The 27,184-nt window shown below is 55.5% G+C and overlaps 1 protein-coding gene across 1 annotated transcript in view; it reads left to right on the forward strand.

Annotated features, from left to right (window-relative positions):
- The first annotated feature begins 9,180 nt into the window (after positions 1–9,180).
- Positions 9,181–27,184, forward strand: part of LOC147988527 (uncharacterized) — a 38,197-nt gene continuing 20,193 nt past the window's right edge. Inside the window, exons 1-2 of the mRNA XM_087535060.1 lie at positions 9,181–9,563; positions 9,674–9,882. Coding sequence (XP_087391186.1) covers positions 9,451–9,563; positions 9,674–9,882 — 322 coding nt within the window. The 5' untranslated portion in view covers positions 9,181–9,450. The remainder of the gene's footprint in view (positions 9,564–9,673; positions 9,883–27,184) is intronic.

Genomic DNA, 27,184 nt, shown 5'->3' on the forward strand with positions numbered 1-27,184 from the left:
GCGGCGGCGGGGACAGACGGCGGCATGCGGCGTTCGGGGCGGACGGCGCACGGCGCGGCGGCCGGGTACGCGCGAGGAGAGAGCGAGATACGTACGGACGGCGGCGCGGGACGACGATGGGACCGCGGCGCGGGACGACGACGGACGGCGGCGCGCGGCGTTCGGGGCGGCGGCGGGGACGACGACGACGACGACGGGCGACGGGCAGCGACGACGGGAGCGGCGCGCGAGAGGTTGACGAAAGAAGTGGGGAGATGTAACTGAAATTTCGTAAGTGTTGTATATATAGGAGAGGCCTTTAGTACCGGTTGAAGCCACCAACCGGTACTAAAGGCCTACTTTGGCCAGGCAAAGAGGCGGGAAGAGCAGGCCTTTAGTACCGGTTGGTGGTTCCAACCGATACTAAAGGGTGGTCTTTAGTACCGGTTGGAGCCACCAACCGGTACTAAAGGCCTTGCGCTGCCACCCCAAAGTTTAGTCCCACCTCGCCCGGCGAAGGGCAGCCGCACTGGTTTATAAACCCAGCCGCGGCTACCTCTTCGAACTCCTCTATATAGCAGGCTTCTGGGCCTAATTAATTAGGGCGCGCTGCCCTGTGAGTCTGCTGGCCCTTCTGGGCCTGCATTTGGTGCACACCCTAGGTCTGGCAGGCCCACTGGGTAGCACGCCAACAATTTTTTTAATATAGTTTTTTCTTTTCTGCATTACTTATTTTCTTCTATTTATTTTTGAGTAGTTTTTTATATAGTTTTTTCTTTTCTGCATTATTTATTTTCTTCTATTTATTTTTGAGTAATTTTTTTGTATAGTTTTTTTATTTTCTGCATTATTTATTTTCTTCTATTTATTTTCTTCTGGAAATTGAATGCTGCATACTGAACAATTAGGTAAATGACCGAAAAACAACAAATGATGTCAGAACATGTTGGAAATTGATGACATCGCTTTAAATGCTGGATACTGAACACAAAAGAAGTCCGGAGTTCAAATAAGTTTAAAAAACATTGAAGTGGCCATGTAACAGATGAGTTCTCGTCCGAAACCCTGATACTCGAAAAGAGTATGTCCAGTTTGTACACGAAGTGCGTCCAGTTTTTGCCGTGACCCTCTCTACTCTTTCGCGCATGCTATGCGGGTGATATGATGATACCATGCCAAGTTTCAACATTTTCACGATTCATTTTGTAGTGATTTTCAATTTCACGGTCATTTAGCTCTCTAAACAATTAGGTAAATGACCGAAAAACAACAAATGATGTCAGAACATGTTGGAAATTGATGACGTTGCTTTAAATGCTGCATACTCACGGCTTATAAACCGCTCATACTGCCTCTCGCTTGGTGAAGATCACAAGATAGTTTGGTTAAATTGCATTACTTGTAAGTCCAGTTAACATGGATGCTTATGATGCAAGAGCAACAACAAAAGTGAAAATTTGGCACAAATAGGTAGTTGTGTAACTAAAATAGGTAGGAGGAGAGATAGCTCTTATGTCACAAAAAAGAAGTTGTATCAAACCTTTTATGTCGGATCTAGAACAAACCAATCGGTATCGCCATCATACAGCCCAACCGTGGCTCGTGATGCATATATATGCATATCAAATGCAGGGTTGGACGTATGATGGTGAATCCGAATGATTTGTATGCAGTCGATGAACTGGTAGATGTATGTAGTCGATGAACTGAAAGACTTATGCAGGGAAGGCGAGAGGTGGGCTATATATAGGGTCGTCTGGCTCACAAAGTGATTGTGGTAGTTTCGATCCAACGACTCACATGAGCTAGGAAGAAACACACCCTTGATCCAACGACTCGCAAGAGCTAGAAAGAAACACACGATCCGTGTGATTCTTCCTAATTGGTGGGATGCACATTAGTACCCACTCTGGGCTTCGGTGAAAGTTGTAGAGGGGCTAGGGTTTCGCCATAGAGGGGCTCCGGAGCATCGAGATGGCACGAAAGCTAGGAGTTGGCATACCATGTGTTTAAAAGTGCTCTTAGGGTGGTACATGCCAAATATTCACTCAATCCTTGTGTAGGGTCTTCACCGGCATCGATTCCTCAGTCTGAGTCTAAGTACTTATAGGCTGAAAGTACCATAACCGATGAACATGAGGGAATCTTGTGTAGAGGTGGTTCATGCCATTGTTTTGGGACTTCCTAGGGACCATCCTAACAAAACCAAGCAAAGAGTTGCACATTAGTACCCACTCCGGACTCCGAAACCCTGATACTCAGAAAGAGTTTGTCTAGTTTGTACACGATGTGCGTCCAGTTTTTGCCGTGACCCTCTCTACTCTTTCGCGCATGCTATGCGGGTGATATGATGATACCATGCCAAGTTTCAACATTTTCAGGATTCATTTTGTAGTGATTTTCAATTTCACGGTCATTTAGCTCTCTAAACAATTAGGTAAATGACCGAAAAACAACAAATGATGTCAGAACATGTTGGAAATTGATGACGTCACTTTAAATGCTGCATACTGAACACAAAAGAAGTCCGGAGTTTAAATAAGTTATTAAATATAAAAAAGAGGTGCAATGCTGGTTAATTTGCTTCAAGCCATTCGGAATAGTGTAGACTGCACTGCACATAGCTCAGTGCAATCTATGCTATTCCGCAAGGCTTGAAGCTAATCAACATGTAGGTGAGCATTGCAACTCTTCGTCATTGTCTGTGCACTCACGGCTTATAAACCGCTCATACTGCCTCTCTCTTGGCGAGGTGGGACTAAAAACAGCTTGCCATAACCTCATTAGTACCGGTTCGTGGTACGAACCGGCACTAAATGGTGATGGTGGGGCCATAGCCTGACCGCAGGCTGACACAGCCTCTTTAGTACCGGTTCGTGGCATGAACCGGTATTAAAGGTTCGCCACGAACCGGTACTATTGATTGCCGCCACGAACCGGCACTAATGTACACATTAGTGCCGGCTCTAATTCAAATCGGCACTAATGTGCTTCACGTTTGACCCTTTTTCTACTAGTGCCAGTACTACGGCAAGAAGACCGCGGGGAGGAAGCAGGCCTACTCCGAAGCGTATCTGAAGTTGCATCCTGACACACCTGACCCCATTGCGGCGCCTCTGGACGACAGGGCGGTGGTGAGCATGGGGCCCAAGGAGCACGGTCGGGAGGCGGTTCTCGATGCTGTGATCACTCCTAGTATCTCCTACACACAGCTTCGTTGGATCGACCCGAGCCTGAGCCAGCGCACGAGCCAGCCAGTGACCAGTACACAGTCCCTCTTTCAGGAGCAACAATCTGTAAGTATATTCCCTCTTATCTTCATTGCTCACTTCATTTTCCGCATTTAGTAGTTTTATGAGTTCCATCATGTCATACCGTAGGCCTACATGGAGTACACATGCCAGGAGACCATGGCGTGGCATCAGAGGCTTTATGAACACCAAGTGCAGAGGGATAGCCAGATGCAGCAGGCTTTTCAGGATATGGCGGCCGGCAGGTGTCCTCAGTTCCCTCCAGCACAATGCCCTCCAGCACAACCAGTGCTGATGAGCTTTGAGGAGTTTGTGGCACAGAACGCTGGCCCCTTGCTGGTTAGTTCATCCCCAATCTATTCACCCAAAGCATGTCATGCCTTTCAACACAGTCATATATCCCGTGCATATGTCTTTTCAACATCCAGGGAACATGTGGATCTACCGTTGGCGGTGGTCTTCGCAGCACTCCGGAGACACGGAGCCCGACCACTCCGATCCACGGAGGCAGGGGCGGAGATGGAGGCGGAGGCGGTCTTGGCGGTAGCGCTGCCGCTAGCAGTGACGACCTGGGCTTTGGCCGTCTTGGCGGTGACGACCTCCGCGGTGCTCGATGATCCTTGTGTGGTGATGATGCTTGAGATGACTTGTGTGTGGTGATGATCATTTAGATGACTTGTGTGCTTCTCTATATGCTTATGTTGGTTGTGATGATGTTCATTTAGAGACTTGTGTGTGATGATGCTTATGCATATATTGTTGTGATGGTGCCGGATGATATCCTGTTGTGTTTTATATGTCTATCTCATCATATATATCTGCTGATATGTGCTGCTATTTAAATTGAATTGATCTGAAAACAAACAGAAAAAAGCAAAAAAAAGCAAAAGCAAACTATGCCGACGGCTAGGCCGTCGGCATAGGGCTAGTGTGAGCTCCCAGTAGCTGACACGTGGGCGCCTATGCCGACGGCCTAGCCGTCGGCTTAGTTTAAAAACTGTGCCGACGGCTAGGCCGTCGGCATAGGCGCCCACGTGTCAGCTACTGGGAGCTCTGTATGAAGGACTATGCCGACGGCCTGGCCGTCGGCTTAGTTTCAAATTATGCCGACGGCCAGGCTGTCGGCATAGCCCTGGTCCTAGAGCAGCGGCTGGTCGCCACGTGGCACACCTATGCCGACGGTCGAGCCGTCGGCATAGTTTTTGACTAAGCCGACGGCTAGGCCGTCGGCATAGTGGTGCCACGTGGCGACCGTTCGTTGGGCAGACTTGACGGCGGCCGCCGTTAGGCGTGATAGTTGCCGACGGCCAGGGCCGTCGGCATAGATGTACGGCCCCCGTCGGCGTATCATATATGCCGACGGCCTCCCTGGTTGTGCCGACGCATATGTTGCCGACGGCCCTATGCCGACGGGGGCTGTCGGCATAGGCCTATCCCGACGGGACTCAGGCCTATGCCGACGGCCCTGGCCGTTGGCATAGGGGGCGATTCCGGTAGTGTTGTCTACGTGCCTGTATTGTGTGTTGTTCCAGCTAGAAGTACTAGTATTAGTACTACACGTCCACGGAAGGATAGATTGCTAGCTTGAGGCTAGCCTGACACTAAGGGTGGTCTATCACAAGCCAGCGTTGCTTTGTCGTCGTCTGTCATCGGTCGCTGCCTGTCGCCGGAAAGTACTCGGCGACGTGGTCTGGGCCAACACACTCCAGATCGAATCAGTCATAAAATGAAAGGCATGCTTTTTTGACACGCCATCAGTGTCACGAACATAAGTGCAGGCTACACCAGATGCTAATTTTCTATTTCTATGTTAGACAACACATCCATGTCTGGTGCAATAATAATACAGCAGGTACAGTTGAGGATCATCAGTACTGTATATATTACTGGACATTACTGCTTATGATGCATGCAGTCTGAAACTAAACCATCTGCCGAAATGTGAGGAATTATATCATCATGCCTGAACACTAAAATGTCTCCTTCAGGAGATGCGCCGCTGTATGCCTTGGTTGCAGATCGGGTAGCTGTCGTGGTTCCAAATCCGGCCGCCCAAGCCATAGCAGAGGTCATGGGGTGGACGTGGATGGAGGCAGTGCCTTGAGGTGGACGTGAGCAGCGCTAACGCTATAAGAAGGGGCCGTCGGAGCTCGCGCCGACGGTCGAGGTGGGACAGAGCAGCCGGTGCGTTCTGTGGGTGGTGGGGAGGAGCCGGACATGCTAGAAACGATGCATCCACAAACCACATTAATCTACGCACGAAAAAAAATAGGAAGAGAGTGAAGGCAAGCAAGTTTTTACGCACATGTCAATAGTGTCGTTGCTTGGTCGATCGCAGTCTCTCTCTCCTGTGCATTTCGTCGAGTAACTAAAGGGCGTCCAGAAAGCAGCCTCCATTTCTTGTAACGGGCTGAGGTGTCGTCGTCCAGTTCCAGTGCTAATGTGGCAGCATCTGGGGCAAATCAGCACACCGCGGCGTCATGTGCAGCTGGAGGTGCTCGCACCATGGTCCATGAAGGTGGAGCCGACTTGTCGCTGTCACTCATGACATTTGAAATGTCAGACTTACATTGGTACATTACAGATAGAAAGAAAAACGCAGATAGTAGTACTAGCTGGTACTGTGAAAGCCACTCCTATCTTATCATACTTGCAGTGACCGAGACATCACCACTGAGATGTAGGAAGGATCAATGGAAGGAGACAGATGGCAACAGCGAGGGAGGGTCAGGGCGTGCTTCGGATTCACTTATGCCCGCGATTAGCAGATGATCGGTGCCGTCTCCAGAACAGCGAGGGTCAGGGCGTAGCTGACGAGGGAGGCGGGGGCGCCCCACCGGCGAGCGGGCGGGGGTAGGCTATGGAGTGCATCCGCGAGCAGCGGGAGGAAGGAAGGTATGGATAGCGCAACGCCCCACCGGCGAGGAGGTGGCCCTCCCGTCGGGGGTAGGCTGTGGATAGCGCATGCCAGCGTAGCCCTCCCGTCGGGGCCGGAATCACCGCCGGTCGCTGGTACGATGAGCTTTTTTCCCTCTTTTTGTTTTTCCCATGTCTGTCTCTCTCGCCGGGGATCCTTCGTAGTCGCAGGGGAGCCTTCCTTTTGATTGTTGTTTCCACTTCAGTTGTGGCTCCCGAAGTTGTCTCATTTGAGTTGGTTCAGTACCATAGTTCAGTGTTGATGTATTTTCAGTAGCAATGTTCAGTTCAGTCAACAGGGTGAAAAAAAATTCAATGCAAGTTCTGTGTTGATCATGTCCAGCAGCATACTTCAGAGCTTTGCATATTTTTGATCAGCTATTGGTGCTGCTTTGTTTGTTCTTGCTTTCCTTTCTTCCGTAATAATAGGATTACAATCTCGAGACAACAAGTCCTCACAACACGAAGGGCTCGAGTTCAACCACACCGCAGTACAAGTTTCGGTACGGCTATAAAATGCCAATTGATGTGCTACCTTATTTTGTTCACTACTAATCATTAGAGGAACAAAAACTCTCTAACAGCCATTCGAATTTTCAGCAGCTAAGTGTCCATAAGCCGACCTGGACAAGGTGTCGCCTGCAAGAATGGCTAAAAGCATTAACAGAATCTGACTGTAGAACCACCGGAAAATTCGAATGTTGAATGGCCAGTGCCATCCCTTGCATAATCGCATGTATTCCCGCTTCAAGGGTGTCATTGCAATGAAATATGTATCTATATGCCATGAAAATCAACGAGCCATCTTTCCTTCGTAAGACCATTCCGACTGCTGCCCGGTCATCCATGCTCGAAAAAGAGCCATCAACACAAAGTGCCACCCAGCCCGACTGCAGTGGTGGCCACAACTTTAAGCATAGTTGAGTGATGAGAGATAGATGGCGGTAATGGCTTTTTTTTTCTTCTTTTTTCAGGTTTTCAATCTTTTGAAGTTCAGCGCTGATGTATGCTCAAAAGCATACTTCAGAGCTACTACATACGATTCGTACAATTCCCGGCTCAGCCTGTTTAATTTTTGTCTTTTGTCTTTCTTTCATTCTTCTATGCATGCTTTTCGCTCAGGGTTTTATTTTTCCATACTTGTTCATAAAATATATAAAAAATCATCATTTAAAAATTATACATAAACTTCATAAAAATGTTCATATCTTTCAAAATACGAACATTCTTAAAAAGAATGAGGACATTTTGCACATGATAGTTTTTTTGAATAACTCATACAAATTAGGAATTCCAAAAAATCAGAAATATCCGAACAAAAACATTAAACCAATTTGTTTTTCAATTGCCCTGAACATTTTTTGCACTTGTCTAGACTTTTTTCAAAAATAGGAACGCTTTTGAAATTCCAAAAAAATACATTCGAAAGTGCGAACATTATTTGAAACTAACAAAACAATTCTCGATTTTTTAAAAAAATTGATAATACACTCGCATATGTGTCTGGTTCAGCGAAAAAACGAAAACAACCAGTATGCCATGGGCTAGCCCTCCCATGAAACAAGCAAAACAGAGCAACAACTATGGCTCTCAGCCAAAACAAACCAAGCTATCCTTGTAAGAGATCAATTCACTCCAACACTGTTACTTAGTCTATTACAAAACCAAGCAATATCTCTTTTTGCAAGTGACTGTCATTTAAAAAAGACGCTCATCGATCACAGAACTTCCAGCGAAGCCGGCAAGGTGTGCTTTTGGCTTGGGAGAAGTGTTTGTTCTGACCATCCGTGTTTTGCGAGGTCGGATCCTTGCCTAGCTCTCGGGAGAGCACCTCTTCTTACCGACGGTGTGGTGACTCTCTTAGGTATCATAGAAGGAAGGATCTTTGTCACCCAAGCCCGGTGGAGTCAGCTTGCCGACGTTCTCTCTAGCGTTTGGAGACTCCTTTGGCTATCTGTTCTGCTTAGTGATTTAGGATCATGAGAGTGGTGGGCGACACACAGGTTAGCTGTGCTTACAGTTATATTTCTTTTACTCGTTCTGTCTTTGTGTTGTAAGCTACAATTCCACCTCCATGTATTTTGTGGCCATTGTTTTTGTTGGCCTTATGTAACCCTTGGGCGGTTGATGACTTTGTTAATTCAAAGCTGGACTCTTCTTGGGTTGTCTTCTATAAAAAAACATATGTTTCCTTCCCATTATTGTCCTTGCATTGTCAGAGTGGAACTCAAATGGCATTAGTAAAAAGAAAGAGTAAAACACAGATATCACATATCTCCACACAAAAGCACATGATATCCAGTACCATGTCCTTCGTGACCCAAAAAATACACTCAAGGATGTAGCTAGGCGGACGTGGATTTGTGGCACTCAGTCTCAGGGCACTGAGTCCCTAACGCGTGCATTTATTTTTCGCTTTAATTTTCAAACTTTTATATCTTTTGAACGCAATGCCCAAACTAAGTTCTGTTTTCAATCCGTGTTTCTCGTGATGAGGGCTTTCTAATAAGATCCATTTTGAATATGTTTTGATTTTTTTTTGAAAATAAATGTTATGTTTCAACTCTTGAAACATAGTACGGGCGACCGGTAAAATCATGATTTTTGTGCCGATGACCAATAATAAAATGCCTTAAAATTTTATCTATGAAACTTGGTAAGAGTGAGCGAGAAACCGCAAGTCTCAATTAGCAAATTGTAAGTTTCAACGATAGAAACATAAAATTTACTATGCCCTCGTGCAGGATCCAATTACTTCGCGAATCGCGAGGCAATCAAGCGGCAGGGCAGGGCTTGGCCGATGCGTGACCGGGCACCTTCGTGCTCCTATGAATTTCCGGTAACTCGGTAGTTAAATAATATTATAGTAAGTCCATGATTTTCTGGAGACTACACTATTATAAGTCCATAGGTTTCTGGAGAGATAATATTATCATCCTTCCGGTAACTCGGTAGTTAAATAATATTATAATAAGTCCATGATTTTCAGGAGACTACGCTATAATAAGTTCATAGTTTTCGGGAGAGATAATATTATTATCCTTAATATTAATAGATTATGATTTTAGAATACCTGAAAATATTATCTCTTATCGCGTACATGGAAGTAAGCATTCAAGACCATATCAATTCGCCAGCTACCTGTAGGTTGCTTGCTTGACCCAAACTTAATGGATGTGCCGACGAAGAAGCTCTGCATGCAAGTCGTGTGGCACGTGTACCTTGCTACCAGAACGTACCATGGATGGAAAATGAAGCTGCTACCTACTCGTAATCTCTCTACTATATATACATCACTCGACCAATGTGTTATGCAAATCAAGTCTCACGCACAGCGCAACTTGCTAGCCTGTCAATCATCGAATATATATCATCGACCGTACGTCCATCAGCTCGGAGAAGACCGTCCATTAATCGGTGAGTAGTAACTAGACTAGATGTGCCGCAATTAATCTTGTTTAGGTTGTTGTTCAAATTCCTCACTGCATGCCTCAGTTAAGCTAGCTCTGTTGATCGATCTTAACCAGTGCGACGACGATGAGCTCCTCGGACGACGTCGCCGGTGGGTGCAAGAAGACTTCGTGGCCGGAGGTGGTCGGGCTGACCATCAAGGAGGCCAAGGAGATCATCATCAAGGACAAGCCTGACGCCGACATCGTCGTCGTGCCGGTTGGTTTGGCGGTGACCGAAGACTTCAGGCCCAACCGCGTCCGCATCTTCGTCGGCACTGTCACAAGTCTGGAAGTGTTGTGCCGGTTGCAAACGCCCGGCACGCGTGTCCGGGGTGTGCCCCCCCTCACGGACGGCGCCGTCGCCGGCACCAGGAGGGGGGAAACGGACGCGTGGGGTCTACACGGAGGGGATCTTGCTGTGGGTCTGGCTCGGATGTTGCTCCAAAGTGTTCCTATGGGCTGACCTAACACAACCGGGTGGGGAGGTCCACTGGTCAAAGCCCGTCCGTGCAAAGTCAAAGGGCTAGATCCCGTGGTCAAACGCTACAGGGTTAGGCGGGACAGGGGCACTGGGGGGGGGGGGGGGGTAGCAATGCCACTGGAGCGTCGCACCGGGCCCTCATACATGCGGGGTGGTGTGGTGGCATGTCCGAAGAGGCGGGACGCGTCTCTGGGGTGTGGCCCCCCCTCACGGATGGCGATGACACGGTAGTAGACGTTCTGCGGTAACGATGCGGCGTCAATATTACTAAATACTCGGAGCGCGATAAAATCATGAGTTTTTTTGCACGACGCGGGCACATGTGCTATAGGAACGATGGTATTTTTTCATAATTTTTGGTGATGGAGAAGTATCCGAAAAATTCCCTCTATGCGGATTGCCCTTCGCGCGTCTAGGGCTGTGGCCGGCGGCCTCCGGGGGTTAGCATGCCGCCAAATCTTGCGTAGGCGGCCTCTCACTAGTCTGGAAGTGTTGTGGCGGTTGCAAACGCCCGACACGCGTGTCCGGGGTGTGCCCCCCCTCACGGACGGCGCCGCCGGCACCTGGAGGGGGGAAACAAACGCGTGGGGTCTACACAGAGAGGATCTTGCTGTGGGTCTGGCCCGGATGTTGCTCCAGAGTGTTCCTATGGGCTGACCTAACACAACCGGGTGGGGAGGTCCACTGGTCAAAGCCCGTCCGTGCAAAGTCAAAGGGCTAGATCCCGTGGTCAAACGCTACAGGGTTAGGCGGGACAGGGGCACTTGGGGGGGGGGGGGGTAGCAATGCCACCGGAGCGTCGCACCGGGCCCTCATACATGCGAGGTGGTGTGGTGGCATGTCCGAAGAGGCGGGACGCGTCTCCGGGGCATGGCCCCCCCTCACGGACGGCGATGATACAGTAGTAGACGTTCTGCGGTAACGATGCGGCGTCAATATTACTAAATACTCGGAGCGCGATAAAATCATGAGTTTTTTGCACGACGCGGGCACATGTGCTATAGGAACGATGGTATTTTTTCATAATTTTTGGTGATGGAGAAGTATCCGAAAAATTCCCTCTACGCGGATTGCCCTTCGCGCGTCTACGGCTGTGGCCGGCGGCCTCCGGGGGCTAGCATGCCGCCAAATCTTGCGTAGGCGGCCTCTCACAAGTCTGGAAGTGTTGTGGCGGTTGCAAACGCCCGGCACGCGTGTCCGGGGTGTGCCCCCCCTCACGGACGGCGCCGCCGCCGGCACCTGGAGGGGGGAAACGGACGCGTGGGGTCTACACGGAGGGGATCTTGCTATTGGTCTGGCCCGGATGTTGCTCCAAAGTGTTCCTATGGGCTGACCTAACACAACCGGGTGGGGAGGTCCATTGGTCAAAGCCCGTCCGTGCAAAGTCAAAGGGCTAGATCCCGTGGTCAAACGCTACAGGGTTAGGCGGGACAGGGGCACTAGGGGGGTAGCAATGCCACCGGAGCGTCGCACCGGGCCCTCATACATGCGGGGTGGTGTGGTGGCATGTCCGAAGAGGCGGGACGCGTCTCCGGGGCGTGGCCCCCCCTCACGGACGGCGATGACACGGTAGTAGACGTTCTGCGGTAACGATGCGGCGTCAATATTACTAAATACTCGGAGCGCGATAAAATCATGAGTTTTTTGCACGACGCGGGCACATGTGCTATAGGAACGATGGTATTTTTTCATAATTTTTGGTGATGGAGAAGTATCCGAAAAATTCCCTCTATGCGGATTGCCCTTCGCGCGTCTACGGCTGTGGCCGGCGGCCTCCGGGGGCTAGTATGCCGCCAAATCTTGCGTAGGCGGCCTCTCACTAGTCTGGAAGTGTTGTGGCGGTTGCAAACGCCCGACACGCGTGTCCGGGGTGTGCCCCCCCTCACGGACGGCGCCGCCGCCGGCACCTGGAGGGGGGAAACGGACGCGTGGGGTCTACACGGAGGGGATCTTGCTATGGGTCTGGCCCGGATGTTGCTCCAAAGTGTTCCTATGGGCTGACCTAACACAACCGGGTGGGGAGGTCCACTGGTCAAAGCCCGTCCATGCAAAGTCAAAGGGCTAGATCCCGTGGTCAAACGCTACAGGGTTAGGCGGGACAGGGGCACTAGGGGGGTAGCAATGCCACCGGAGCGTCACACCGGGCCGTCATACATGCGGGGTGGTGTGGTGGCATGTCCGAAGAGGCGGGACGCGTCTCCGGGGCGTGGCCCCCCCTCACGGACGGCGATGACACGGTAGTAGGCGTTCTGCGGTAACGATGCGGCGTCAATATTACTAAATACTCGGAGCGCGATAAAATCATGAGTTTTTTGCACGACGCGGGCACATGTGCTATAGGAACGATGGTATTTTTTCATAATTTTTGGTGATGGAGAAGTATCCGAAAAATTCCCTCTACACGGATTGCCCTTCGCGCGTCTACGGCTGTGGCCGGCGGCCTCCGGGGGCTAGCATGCCGCCAAATCTTGCGTAGGCGGCCTCTCACTAGTCTGGAAGTGTTGTGGCGGTTGCAAACGCCCGGCACGCGTGTCCGGGGTGCGCCCCCCCTCACGGACGGCGCCGCCGTCGGCACCTGGAGGGGGGAAACGGACGCGTGGGGTCTACACGGAGGGGATCTTGCTGTGGGTCTGGCCCGCATGTTGCTCCATAGTGTTCCTATGGGCTCACCTAACACAACTGGGTGGGGAGGTCCACTGGTCAAAGCCCGTCCATGCAAAGTCAAAGGGCTAGATCCCGTGGTCAAACGCTACAGGGTTAGGCGGGACAGGGGCACTAGGGGGGTAGCAATGCCACCGGAGCGTCACACCGGGCCGTCATACATGCGGGGTGGTGTGGTGGCATGTCCGAAGAGGCGGGACGTGTCTCCGAGGCGTGGCCCCCCCTCACGGACGGCGATGACACGGTAGTAGACGTTCTACGGTAACGATGCGGCGTCAATATTACTAAATACTCGGAGCGCGATAAAATCATGAGTTTTTTGCACGACGCGGGCACATGTGCTATAGGAACGATGGTATTTTTTCATAATTTTTGGTGATGGAGAAGTATCCGAAAAATTCCCTCTATGCGGATTGCCCTTCGCGCGTCTACGGCTGTGGCCGGCGGCCTCCGGGGGCTAGCATGCCGCCAAATCTTGCGTAGGCGGCCTCTCACTAGTCTGGAAGTGTTGTGGCGGTTGCTAACGCCCGACACGCGTGTCCGGGGTGTGCCCCCCCTCACGGACGGCGCCGCCGCCGGCACCTGGAGGGGGGAAACGGACGCATGGGGTCTACACGGAGGGGATCTTGCTGTGGGTCTGGCCCGGATGTTGCTCCAGAGTGTTCCTATGGGCTGACCTAAGACAACCGGGTGGGGAAGTCCACTGGTCAAAGCCCGTCCGTGCAAAGTCAAAGGGCTAGATCCCGTGGTCAAACGCTACAGGGTTAGGCGGGACAGGGGCACTTGGGGGGGGGGGGGGTAGCAATGCCACCGGAGCGTCGCACCGGGCCCTCATACATGCGGGGTGGTGTGGTGGCATGTCCGAAGAGGCGGGACGCGTCTCCGGGGCGTGGCCCCCCCTCACGGACGGCGATGATACGGTAGTAGACGTTCTGCGGTAACGATGCGGCGTCAATATTACTAAATACTCGGAGCGCGATAAAATCATGAGTTTTTTGCATGACGCGGGCACATGTGCTATAGGAACGATGGTATTTTTTCATAATTTTTGGTGATGGAGAAGTATCCGAAAAATTCCGTCTACGCGGATTGCCCTTCGCGCGTCTACGGCTGTGGCCGGCGGCCTCCGGGGGCTAGCATGCCGCCAAATCTTGCGTAGGCGGCCTCTCACTAGTCTGGAAGTGTTGTGGCGGTTGCAAACGCCCGGCACGCGTGTCCGGGGTGTGCCCCCCCTCACGGACGGCGCCGCCGCCGGCACCTGGAGGGGGGAAACGGACGCGTGGGGTCTACACGGAGGGGATCTTGCTGTGGGTCTGGCCCGGATGTTGCTCCAAAGTGTTCCTATGGGCTCACCTAACACAACCGGGTGGGGAGGTCCACTGGTCAAAGCCCGTCCATGCAAAGTCAAAGGGCTAGATCCCGTGGTCAAACGCTACAGGGTTAGGCGGGACAGGGGCACTAGGGGGGTAGCAATGCCACCGGAGCGTCGCACCGGGCCGTCATACATGCGGGGTGGTGTGGTGGCATGTCCGAAGAGGCGGGACGCGTCTCCGGGGCGTGGCCCCCCCTCACGGACGGCGATGATACGGTAGTAGACGTTCTGCGGTAACGATGCGGCGTCAATATTACTAAATACTCAGAGCGCGATAAAATCATGAGTTTTTTTGCACGACGCAGGCACATGTGCTATAGGAACGATGGTATTTTTTCATAATTTTTGGTGATGGAGAAGTATCCGAAAAATTCCCTCTACGCGGATTGCCCTTCGCGCGTCTACGGTTGTGGCCGGCGGCCTCCGGGGCTAGCATGCCGCCAAATCTTGCGTAGGCGGCCTCTCACTAGTCTGGAAGTGTTGTGGCGGTTACAAACGCCCGGCACGCGTGTCCGGGGTGTGCCCCCCCTCACGGACGGCGCCGCCGCCGGCACCTGGAGGGGGGAAACGGACGCGTGGGGTCTACACGGAGGGGATCTTGCTGTGGGTCTGGCTCGGATGTTGCTCCAAAGTGTTCCTATGGGCTGACCTAACACAACCGGGTGGGGAGGTCCACTGGTCAAAGCCCGTCCGTGCAAAGTCAAAGGGCTAGATCCCGTGGTCAAACGCTACAGGGTTAGGCGGGACAGGGGCACTGGGGGGGGGGGGTAGCAATGCCACCGGAGCGTCGCACCGGGCCCTCATACATGCGGGGTGGTGTGGTGGCATGTCCGAAGAGGCGGGACGCATCTCCGGGGCATGGCCCCCCCTCACGGACGGCGATGACACGGTAGTAGACGTTCTGCGGTAACGATGCGGTGTCAATATTACTAAATACTCGGAGCGCGATAAAATCATGAGTTTTTTGCACGACGCGGGACATGTGCTATAGGAACGATGGTATTTTTTCATAATTTTTGGTGATGGAGAAGTATCCGAAAAATTCCCTCTACGCGGATTGCCCTTCGCGCGTCTACGGCTGTGGCCGGCGGCCTCTAGGGGCTAGCATGCCGCCAAATCTTGCGTAGGCGGCCTCTCACAATTCTGGAAGTGTTGTGGCGGTTGCAAACGCCTGGCACGCGTGTCCGGGGTGTGCCCCCCCTCACGTACGGCGCCGCCGCCGGCACCTGGAAGGGGGAAACGGACGCGTGGGGTCTACACAGAGGGGATCTTGCTATGGGTCTGGCCCGGATGTTGCTCCAAAGTGTTCCTATGGGCTGACCAAACACAACCGGGTGGGGAGGTCCACTGGTCAAAGCCCGTCCGTGCAAAGTCAAAGGGCTAGATCCCGTGGTCAAACGCTACAGGGTTAGGCGGGACAGGGGCACTGGGTGGGGGGGGGGGAGGGTAGCAATGCCACCGGAGCGTCGCACCGGGCCCTCATACATGCGGGGTGGTGTGGTGGCATGTCCGAAGAGGCGGGACGCGTCTCCGGGGCGTGGCCCCCCCGTCACGGACGGCGATGACACGATAGTAGACGTTCTGCGGTAACGATGCGGCGTCAATATTACTAAATACTCGGAGCGCAATAAAATCATGAGTTTTTTTGCACGACGCAGGCACATGTGCTATAGGAACGATGGTATTTTTTCATAATTTTTGGTGATGGAGAAGTATCCGAAAAATTCCCTCTACGCGGATTGCCCTTCGCGCGTCTACGGTTGTGGCCGGCGGCCTCCGGGGCTAGCATGCCGCCAAATCTTGCGTAGGCGGCCTCTCACAAGTCTGGAAGTGTTGTGGCGGTTGCAAACGCCCGGCACGCGTGTCCGGGGTGTGCCCCCCTCACGGACGGCGCCGCCGCCGGCACCTGGAGGTGGGAAACGGACGCGTGGGGTCTACACGGAGGGGATCTTGCTGTGGGTCTGGCTCAGATGTTGCTCCAAAGTGTTCCTATGGGCTGACCTAACACAACCGGGTTGGGAGGTCCACTGGTTAAAGCCCGTCCGTGCAAAGTCAAAGGGCTAGATCCCGTGGTCAAACGCTACAGGGTTAGGCGGGACAGGGGCACTGGGGGGCGGGGGGTAGCAATGCCACCGGAGCGTCGCACCGGGCCCTCATACATGTGGGGTGGTGTGGTGGCATGTCCGAAGAGGCGGGACGCGTCTCCGGGGCGTGGCCCCCCCTCACGGACGGCGATGACACGGTAGTAGACGTTCTGCGGTAACGATGCGGCGTCAATATTACTAAATACTCGGAGCGCGATAAAATCATGAGTTTTTTTGCACGACGCGGGCACATGTGCTATAGGAACGATGATATTTTTTCATTATTTTTGGTGATGGAGAAGTATCCGAAAAATTCCCTCTATGCGGATTGCCCTTCGCGCGTCTACGGCTGTGGCCGGCGGCCTCCGGGGGCTAGCATGCCGCCAAATCTTGCGTAGGCGGCCTCTCACTAGTCTGGAAGTGTTGTGGCGGTTGAAACGCCCGACACGCGTGTCCGGGGTGTGCCCCCCCCTCACGGACGGCGCCGCCGCCGGCACCTGGAGGGGGGAAACGGACGCATGGGGTCTACACGGAGGGGATCTTGCTGTGGGTCTGGCCCGGATGTTGCTCCAGAGTGTTCCTATGGGCTGACCTAACACAACCGGGTGGGGAAGTCCACTGGTCAAAGCCCGTCCGTGCAAAGTCAAAGGGCTAGATCCCGTGGTCAAACGCTACAGGGTTAGGCGGGACAGGGGCACTTGGGGGGGGGGGGGGGGGTAGCAATGCCACCGGAGCGTCGCACCGGGCCCTCATACATGCGGGGTGGTGTGGTGGCATGTCCGAAGAGGCGGGACGCGTCTCCGGGGCGTGGCCCCCCCTCACGGACGGCGATGATACGGTAGTAGACGTTCTGCGGTAACGATGCGGCGTCAATATTACTAAATACTCGGAGCGCGATAAAATCATGAGTTTTTTGCACGACGCGGGCACATGTGCTATAGGAACGATGGTATTTTTTCATAACTTTTGGTGATGGAGAAGTATCCGAAAAATTCCCTCTACACGGATTGCCCTTCGCGCGTCTCCGGCTGTGGCCGGCGGCCTCCGGGGGCTAGCATGCCGCCAAATCTTGCGTAGGCGGCCTCTCACTAGTCTGGAAGTGTTGTGGCGGTTGCAAACGCCCGGCACGCGTGTCCGGGGTGTGCCCCCCCTCACGGACGGCGCCGCCGCCGGCACCTGGAGGGGGGAAACGGACGCGTGGGGTCTACACGGAGGGGATCTTGCTGTGGGTCTGGCTCGGATGTTGCTCCAAAGTGTTCCTATGGGCTGACCTAACACAACCGGGTGGGGAGGTCCACTGGTCAATGCCCGTCCGTGCAAAGTCAAAGGGCTAGATCCCGTGGTCAAACGCTACAGGGTTAGGCGGGACAGGGGCACTTGGGGGGGGGGGTAGCAATGCCACCGGAGCGTCGCACCGGGCCCTCATACATGCGGGGTGGTGTGGTGGCATGTCCGAAGAGGCGGGACGCGTCTCCGGGGCGTGGCCCCCCCTCACGGACGGGGATGATACGATAGTAGACGTTCTGCGGTAACGATGCGGCGTCAATATTACTAAATACTCGGAGCGCGATAAAATCATGAGTTTTTTGCACGACGCGGGCACATGTGCTATAGGAACGATGGTATTTTTTCATAATTTTTGGTGATGGAGAAGTATCCGAAAAATTCCCTCTACGCGGATTGCCCTTCGCGCGTCTACGGCTGTGGCCGGCGGCCTCTGGGGCTAGCGTGCTGCCAAATCTTGCGTAGGCGGCCTCTCACAAGTCTGGAAGTGTTGTGGCGGTTGCAAACGCCCGGCACGCGTGTCCGGGGTGTGCCCCCCCTCACGTCCGGCGCCGCCGCCGGCACCTGGAGGGGGGAAACGGACGCGTGGGATCTACACGGAGGGGATCTTGCTATGGGTCTGGCCCGGATGTTGCTCCAAAGTGTTCCTATGGGCTGACCAAACACAACCGGGTGGGGAGGTCCACTGGTCAAAGCCCGTCCGTGCAAAGTCAAAGGGCTAGATCCCGTGGTCAAACGCTACAGGGTTAGGCGGGACAGGGGCACTGGGTGGGGGGGGGAGGTAGCAATGCCACCGGAGCGTCGCACCGGGCCCTCATACATGCGAGGTGGTGTGGTGGCATGTCCGAAGAGGCGGGACGCGTCTCCGGGGCATGGCCCCCCCTCACGGACGGCGATGATACAGTAGTAGACGTTCTGCGGTAACGATGCGGCGTCAATATTACTAAATACTCGGAGCGCGATAAAATCATGAGTTTTTTGCACGACGCGGGCACATGTGCTATAGGAACGATGGTATTTTTTCATAATTTTTGGTGATGGAGAAGTATCCGAAAAATTCCCTCTACGCGGATTGCCCTTCGCGCGTCTACGGCTGTGGCCGGCGGCCTCCGGGGGCTAGCATGCCGCCAAATCTTGCGTAGGCGGCCTCTCACAAGTCTGGAAGTGTTGTGGCGGTTGCAAACGCCCGGCACGCGTGTCCGGGGTGTGCCCCCCCTCACGGACGGCGCCGCCGCCGGCACCTGGAGGGGGGAAACGGACGCGTGGGGTCTACACGGAGGGGATCTTGCTATTGGTCTGGCCCGGATGTTGCTCCAAAGTGTTCCTATGGGCTGACCTAACACAACCGGGTGGGGAGGTCCATTGGTCAAAGCCCGTCCGTGCAAAGTCAAAGGGCTAGATCCCGTGGTCAAACGCTACAGGGTTAGGCGGGACAGGGGCACTAGGGGGGTAGCAATGCCACCGGAGCGTCGCACCGGGCCCTCATACATGCGGGGTGGTGTGGTGGCATGTCCGAAGAGGCGGGACGCGTCTCCGGGGCGTGGCCCCCCCTCACGGACGGCGATGACACGGTAGTAGACGTTCTGCGGTAACGATGCGGCGTCAATATTACTAAATACTCGGAGCGCGATAAAATCATGAGTTTTTTGCACGACGCGGGCACATGTGCTATAGGAACGATGGTATTTTTTCATAATTTTTGGTGATGGAGAAGTATCCGAAAAATTCCCTCTATGCGGATTGCCCTTCGCGCGTCTACGGCTGTGGCCGGCGGCCTCCGGGGGCTAGTATGCCGCCAAATCTTGCGTAGGCGGCCTCTCACTAGTCTGGAAGTGTTGTGGCGGTTGCAAACGCCCGACACGCGTGTCCGGGGTGTGCCCCCCCTCACGGACGGCGCCGCCGCCGGCACCTGGAGGGGGGAAACGGACGCGTGGGGTCTACACGGAGGGGATCTTGCTATGGGTCTGGCCCGGATGTTGCTCCAAAGTGTTCCTATGGGCTGACCTAACACAACCGGGTGGGGAGGTCCACTGGTCAAAGCCCGTCCATGCAAAGTCAAAGGGCTAGATCCCGTGGTCAAACGCTACAGGGTTAGGCGGGACAGGGGCACTAGGGGGGTAGCAATGCCACCGGAGCGTCACACCGGGCCGTCATACATGCGGGGTGGTGTGGTGGCATGTCCGAAGAGGCGGGACGCGTCTCCGGGGCGTGGCCCCCCCTCACGGACGGCGATGACACGGTAGTAGGCGTTCTGCGGTAACGATGCGGCGTCAATATTACTAAATACTCGGAGCGCGATAAAATCATGAGTTTTTTGCACGACGCGGGCACATGTGCTATAGGAACGATGGTATTTTTTCATAATTTTTGGTGATGGAGAAGTATCCGAAAAATTCCCTCTACACGGATTGCCCTTCGCGCGTCTACGGCTGTGGCCGGCGGCCTCCGGGGGCTAGCATGCCGCCAAATCTTGCGTAGGCGGCCTCTCACTAGTCTGGAAGTGTTGTGGCGGTTGCAAACGCCCGGCACGCGTGTCCGGGGTGCGCCCCCCCTCACGGACGGCGCCGCCGTCGGCACCTGGAGGGGGGAAACGGACGCGTGGGGTCTACACGGAGGGGATCTTGCTGTGGGTCTGGCCCGCATGTTGCTCCATAGTGTTCCTATGGGCTCACCTAACACAACTGGGTGGGGAGGTCCACTGGTCAAAGCCCGTCCATGCAAAGTCAAAGGGCTAGATCCCGTGGTCAAACGCTACAGGGTTAGGCGGGACAGGGGCACTAGGGGGGTAGCAATGCCACCGGAGCGTCACACCGGGCCGTCATACATGCGGGGTGGTGTGGTGGCATGTCCGAAGAGGCGGGACGTGTCTCCGAGGCGTGGCCCCCCCTCACGGACGGCGATGACACGGTAGTAGACGTTCTACGGTAACGATGCGGCGTCAATATTACTAAATACTCGGAGCGCGATAAAATCATGAGTTTTTTGCACGACGCGGGCACATGTGCTATAGGAACGATGGTATTTTTTCATAATTTTTGGTGATGGAGAAGTATCCGAAAAATTCCCTCTATGCGGATTGCCCTTCGCGCGTCTACGGCTGTGGCCGGCGGCCTCCGGGGGCTAGCATGCCGCCAAATCTTGCGTAGGCGGCCTCTCACTAGTCTGGAAGTGTTGTGGCGGTTGCTAACGCCCGACACGCGTGTCCGGGGTGTGCCCCCCCTCACGGACGGCGCCGCCGCCGGCACCTGGAGGGGGGAAACGGACGCATGGGGTCTACACGGAGGGGATCTTGCTGTGGGTCTGGCCCGGATGTTGCTCCAGAGTGTTCCTATGGGCTGACCTAAGACAACCGGGTGGGGAAGTCCACTGGTCAAAGCCCGTCCGTGCAAAGTCAAAGGGCTAGATCCCGTGGTCAAACGCTACAGGGTTAGGCGGGACAGGGGCACTTGGGGGGGGGGGGGTAGCAATGCCACCGGAGCGTCGCACCGGGCCCTCATACATGCGGGGTGGTGTGGTGGCATGTCCGAAGAGGCGGGACGCGTCTCCGGGGCGTGGCCCCCCCTCACGGACGGCGATGATACGGTAGTAGACGTTCTGCGGTAACGATGCGGCGTCAATATTACTAAATACTCGGAGCGCGATAAAATCATGAGTTTTTTGCATGACGCGGGCACATGTGCTATAGGAACGATGGTATTTTTTCATAATTTTTGGTGATGGAGAAGTATCCGAAAAATTCCGTCTACGCGGATTGCCCTTCGCGCGTCTACGGCTGTGGCCGGCGGCCTCCGGGGGCTAGCATGCCGCCAAATCTTGCGTAGGCGGCCTCTCACTAGTCTGGAAGTGTTGTGGCGGTTGCAAACGCCCGGCACGCGTGTCCGGGGTGTGCCCCCCCTCACGGACGGCGCCGCCGCCGGCACCTGGAGGGGGGAAACGGACGCGTGGGGTCTACACGGAGGGGATCTTGCTGTGGGTCTGGCCCGGATGTTGCTCCAAAGTGTTCCTATGGGCTCACCTAACACAACCGGGTGGGGAGGTCCACTGGTCAAAGCCCGTCCATGCAAAGTCAAAGGGCTAGATCCCGTGGTCAAACGCTACAGGGTTAGGCGGGACAGGGGCACTAGGGGGGTAGCAATGCCACCGGAGCGTCGCACCGGGCCGTCATACATGCGGGGTGGTGTGGTGGCATGTCCGAAGAGGCGGGACGCGTCTCCGGGGCGTGGCCCCCCCTCACGGACGGCGATGATACGGTAGTAGACGTTCTGCGGTAACGATGCGGCGTCAATATTACTAAATACTCAGAGCGCGATAAAATCATGAGTTTTTTTGCACGACGCAGGCACATGTGCTATAGGAACGATGGTATTTTTTCATAATTTTTGGTGATGGAGAAGTATCCGAAAAATTCCCTCTACGCGGATTGCCCTTCGCGCGTCTACGGTTGTGGCCGGCGGCCTCCGGGGCTAGCATGCCGCCAAATCTTGCGTAGGCGGCCTCTCACTAGTCTGGAAGTGTTGTGGCGGTTACAAACGCCCGGCACGCGTGTCCGGGGTGTGCCCCCCCTCACGGACGGCGCCGCCGCCGGCACCTGGAGGGGGGAAACGGACGCGTGGGGTCTACACGGAGGGGATCTTGCTGTGGGTCTGGCTCGGATGTTGCTCCAAAGTGTTCCTATGGGCTGACCTAACACAACCGGGTGGGGAGGTCCACTGGTCAAAGCCCGTCCGTGCAAAGTCAAAGGGCTAGATCCCGTGGTCAAACGCTACAGGGTTAGGCGGGACAGGGGCACTGGGGGGGGGGGGGTAGCAATGCCACCGGAGCGTCGCACCGGGCCCTCATACATGCGGGGTGGTGTGGTGGCATGTCCGAAGAGGCGGGACGCATCTCCGGGGCATGGCCCCCCCTCACGGACGGCGATGACACGGTAGTAGACGTTCTGCGGTAACGATGCGGTGTCAATATTACTAAATACTCGGAGCGCGATAAAATCATGAGTTTTTTGCACGACGCGGGACATGTGCTATAGGAACGATGGTATTTTTTCATAATTTTTGGTGATGGAGAAGTATCCGAAAAATTCCCTCTACGCGGATTGCCCTTCGCGCGTCTACGGCTGTGGCCGGCGGCCTCTAGGGGCTAGCATGCCGCCAAATCTTGCGTAGGCGGCCTCTCACAATTCTGGAAGTGTTGTGGCGGTTGCAAACGCCTGGCACGCGTGTCCGGGGTGTGCCCCCCCTCACGTACGGCGCCGCCGCCGGCACCTGGAAGGGGGAAACGGACGCGTGGGGTCTACACAGAGGGGATCTTGCTATGGGTCTGGCCCGGATGTTGCTCCAAAGTGTTCCTATGGGCTGACCAAACACAACCGGGTGGGGAGGTCCACTGGTCAAAGCCCGTCCGTGCAAAGTCAAAGGGCTAGATCCCGTGGTCAAACGCTACAGGGTTAGGCGGGACAGGGGCACTGGGTGGGGGGGGGGGAGGGTAGCAATGCCACCGGAGCGTCGCACCGGGCCCTCATACATGCGGGGTGGTGTGGTGGCATGTCCGAAGAGGCGGGACGCGTCTCCGGGGCGTGGCCCCCCCGTCACGGACGGCGATGACACGATAGTAGACGTTCTGCGGTAACGATGCGGCGTCAATATTACTAAATACTCGGAGCGCAATAAAATCATGAGTTTTTTTGCACGACGCAGGCACATGTGCTATAGGAACGATGGTATTTTTTCATAATTTTTGGTGATGGAGAAGTATCCGAAAAATTCCCTCTACGCGGATTGCCCTTCGCGCGTCTACGGTTGTGGCCGGCGGCCTCCGGGGCTAGCATGCCGCCAAATCTTGCGTAGGCGGCCTCTCACAAGTCTGGAAGTGTTGTGGCGGTTGCAAACGCCCGGCACGCGTGTCCGGGGTGTGCCCCCCTCACGGACGGCGCCGCCGCCGGCACCTGGAGGTGGGAAACGGACGCGTGGGGTCTACACGGAGGGGATCTTGCTGTGGGTCTGGCTCAGATGTTGCTCCAAAGTGTTCCTATGGGCTGACCTAACACAACCGGGTTGGGAGGTCCACTGGTTAAAGCCCGTCCGTGCAAAGTCAAAGGGCTAGATCCCGTGGTCAAACGCTACAGGGTTAGGCGGGACAGGGGCACTGGGGGGCGGGGGGTAGCAATGCCACCGGAGCGTCGCACCGGGCCCTCATACATGTGGGGTGGTGTGGTGGCATGTCCGAAGAGGCGGGACGCGTCTCCGGGGCGTGGCCCCCCCTCACGGACGGCGATGACACGGTAGTAGACGTTCTGCGGTAACGATGCGGCGTCAATATTACTAAATACTCGGAGCGCGATAAAATCATGAGTTTTTTTGCACGACGCGGGCACATGTGCTATAGGAACGATGATATTTTTTCATTATTTTTGGTGATGGAGAAGTATCCGAAAAATTCCCTCTATGCGGATTGCCCTTCGCGCGTCTACGGCTGTGGCCGGCGGCCTCCGGGGGCTAGCATGCCGCCAAATCTTGCGTAGGCGGCCTCTCACTAGTCTGGAAGTGTTGTGGCGGTTGAAACGCCCGACACGCGTGTCCGGGGTGTGCCCCCCCCTCACGGACGGCGCCGCCGCCGGCACCTGGAGGGGGGAAACGGACGCATGGGGTCTACACGGAGGGGATCTTGCTGTGGGTCTGGCCCGGATGTTGCTCCAGAGTGTTCCTATGGGCTGACCTAACACAACCGGGTGGGGAAGTCCACTGGTCAAAGCCCGTCCGTGCAAAGTCAAAGGGCTAGATCCCGTGGTCAAACGCTACAGGGTTAGGCGGGACAGGGGCACTTGGGGGGGGGGGGGGGGTAGCAATGCCACCGGAGCGTCGCACCGGGCCCTCATACATGCGGGGTGGTGTGGTGGCATGTCCGAAGAGGCGGGACGCGTCTCCGGGGCGTGGCCCCCCCTCACGGACGGCGATGATACGGTAGTAGACGTTCTGCGGTAACGATGCGGCGTCAATATTACTAAATACTCGGAGCGCGATAAAATCATGAGTTTTTTGCACGACGCGGGCACATGTGCTATAGGAACGATGGTATTTTTTCATAACTTTTGGTGATGGAGAAGTATCCGAAAAATTCCCTCTACACGGATTGCCCTTCGCGCGTCTCCGGCTGTGGCCGGCGGCCTCCGGGGGCTAGCATGCCGCCAAATCTTGCGTAGGCGGCCTCTCACTAGTCTGGAAGTGTTGTGGCGGTTGCAAACGCCCGGCACGCGTGTCCGGGGTGTGCCCCCCCTCACGGACGGCGCCGCCGCCGGCACCTGGAGGGGGGAAACGGACGCGTGGGGTCTACACGGAGGGGATCTTGCTGTGGGTCTGGCTCGGATGTTGCTCCAAAGTGTTCCTATGGGCTGACCTAACACAACCGGGTGGGGAGGTCCACTGGTCAATGCCCGTCCGTGCAAAGTCAAAGGGCTAGATCCCGTGGTCAAACGCTACAGGGTTAGGCGGGACAGGGGCACTTGGGGGGGGGGGTAGCAATGCCACCGGAGCGTCGCACCGGGCCCTCATACATGCGGGGTGGTGTGGTGGCATGTCCGAAGAGGCGGGACGCGTCTCCGGGGCGTGGCCCCCCCTCACGGACGGGGATGATACGATAGTAGACGTTCTGCGGTAACGATGCGGCGTCAATATTACTAAATACTCGGAGCGCGATAAAATCATGAGTTTTTTGCACGACGCGGGCACATGTGCTATAGGAACGATGGTATTTTTTCATAATTTTTGGTGATGGAGAAGTATCCGAAAAATTCCCTCTACGCGGATTGCCCTTCGCGCGTCTACGGCTGTGGCCGGCGGCCTCTGGGGCTAGCGTGCTGCCAAATCTTGCGTAGGCGGCCTCTCACAAGTCTGGAAGTGTTGTGGCGGTTGCAAACGCCCGGCACGCGTGTCCGGGGTGTGCCCCCCCTCACGTCCGGCGCCGCCGCCGGCACCTGGAGGGGGGAAACGGACGCGTGGGATCTACACGGAGGGGATCTTGCTATGGGTCTGGCCCGGATGTTGCTCCAAAGTGTTCCTATGGGCTGACCAAACACAACCGGGTGGGGAGGTCCACTGGTCAAAGCCCGTCCGTGCAAAGTCAAAGGGCTAGATCCCGTGGTCAAACGCTACAGGGTTAGGCGGGACAGGGGCACTGGGTGGGGGGGGGAGGTAGCAATGCCACCGGAGCGTCGCACCGGGCCCTCATACATGCGGGGTGGTGTGGTGGCATGTCCGAAGAGGCGGGACGCGTCTCCGGGGCGTGGCCCCCCCTCACAGACGGCGATGACACGGTAGTAGACGTTCTGCGGTAACGATGCGGCGTCAATATTAATAAATACTCGGAGCGCGATAAAATCATGAGTTTTTTTGCACGACGCAGGCACATGTGCTATAGGAACGATGGTATTTTTTCATAATTTTTGGTGATGGAGAAGTATCCGAAAAATTCCCTCTACGCGGATTGCCCTTCGCGCGTCTACGGTTGTGGCCGGCGGCCTCCGGGGCTAGCATGCCGCCAAATCATGCGTAGGCGGCCTCTCACAAGTCTGGAAGTGTTGTGGCGGTTGCAAACGCCCGGCACACGTGTCCGGGGTGTGCCCCCCTCACGGACGGCGCCGTCGCCGGCACCTGGAGGTGGGAAACGGACGCGTGGGGTCTACACGGAGGGGATCTTGCTGTGGGTCTGGCTCGGATGTTGCTCCAAAGTGTTCCTATGGGCTGACCTAACACAACCGGGTTGGGAGGACCACTGGTTAAAGCCCGTCCGTGCAAAGTCAAAGGGCTAGATCCCGTGGTCAAACGCTACAGGGTTAGGCGGGACAGGGGCACTGGGGGGCGGGGGGTAGCAATGCCACCGGAGCATCGCACCGGGCCCTCATACATGCGGGGTGGTGTGGTGGCATGTCCGAAGAGGCGGGACGCGTCTCCGGGGCGTGGCCCCCCCTCACGGACGGCGATGACACGGTAGTAGACGTTCTGCGGTAACGATGCGGCGTCAATATTACTAAATACTCGGAGCGCGATAAAATCATGAGTTTTTTTGCACGACGCGGGCACATGTGCTATAGGAACGATGGTATTTTTTCATAATTTTTGGTGATGGAGAAGTATCCGAAAAATTCCCTCTATGCGGATTGCCCTTCGCGCGTCTACGGCTGTGGCCGGCGGCCTCCGGGGGCTAGCATGCCGCCAAATCTTGCGTAGGCGGCCTCTTACTAGTCTGGAAGTGTTGTGGCGGTTGCAAACGCCCGGCACGCGTGTCCGGGGTGTGCCCCCCCTCACGGACGGCGCCGCCGCCGGCACCTGGAGGGGGGAAACGGACGCGTGGGGTCTACACGGAGGGGATCTTGCTGTGGGTCTGGCCCGGATGTTGCTCCAAAGTGTTCCTATGGGCTAACCTAACACAACCGGGTGGGGAGGTCCACTGGTCAAAGCCCGTCCATGCAAAGTCAAGGGGCTAGATCCCGTGGTCAAACGCTACAGGGTTAGGCGGGACAGGGGCACTAGGGGGGTAGCAATGCCACCGGAGCGTCACACCGGGCCGTCATACATGCGGGGTGGTGTGGTGGCATGTCCGAAGAGGCGGGACGCGTCTCCGGGGCGTGGCTCCCCCTCACGGACGGCGATGACACGGTAGTAGACGTTCTACGGTAACGATGCGGCGTCAATATTACTAAATACTCGGAGCGT

The sequence above is a fragment of the Triticum urartu genome, chromosome 1A, assembly GCF_056163025.1.
Source record: "Triticum urartu cultivar PI428250 chromosome 1A, HENAU_Tu73, whole genome shotgun sequence".
NCBI classification, from domain to species: domain Eukaryota; kingdom Viridiplantae; phylum Streptophyta; class Magnoliopsida; order Poales; family Poaceae; genus Triticum; species Triticum urartu.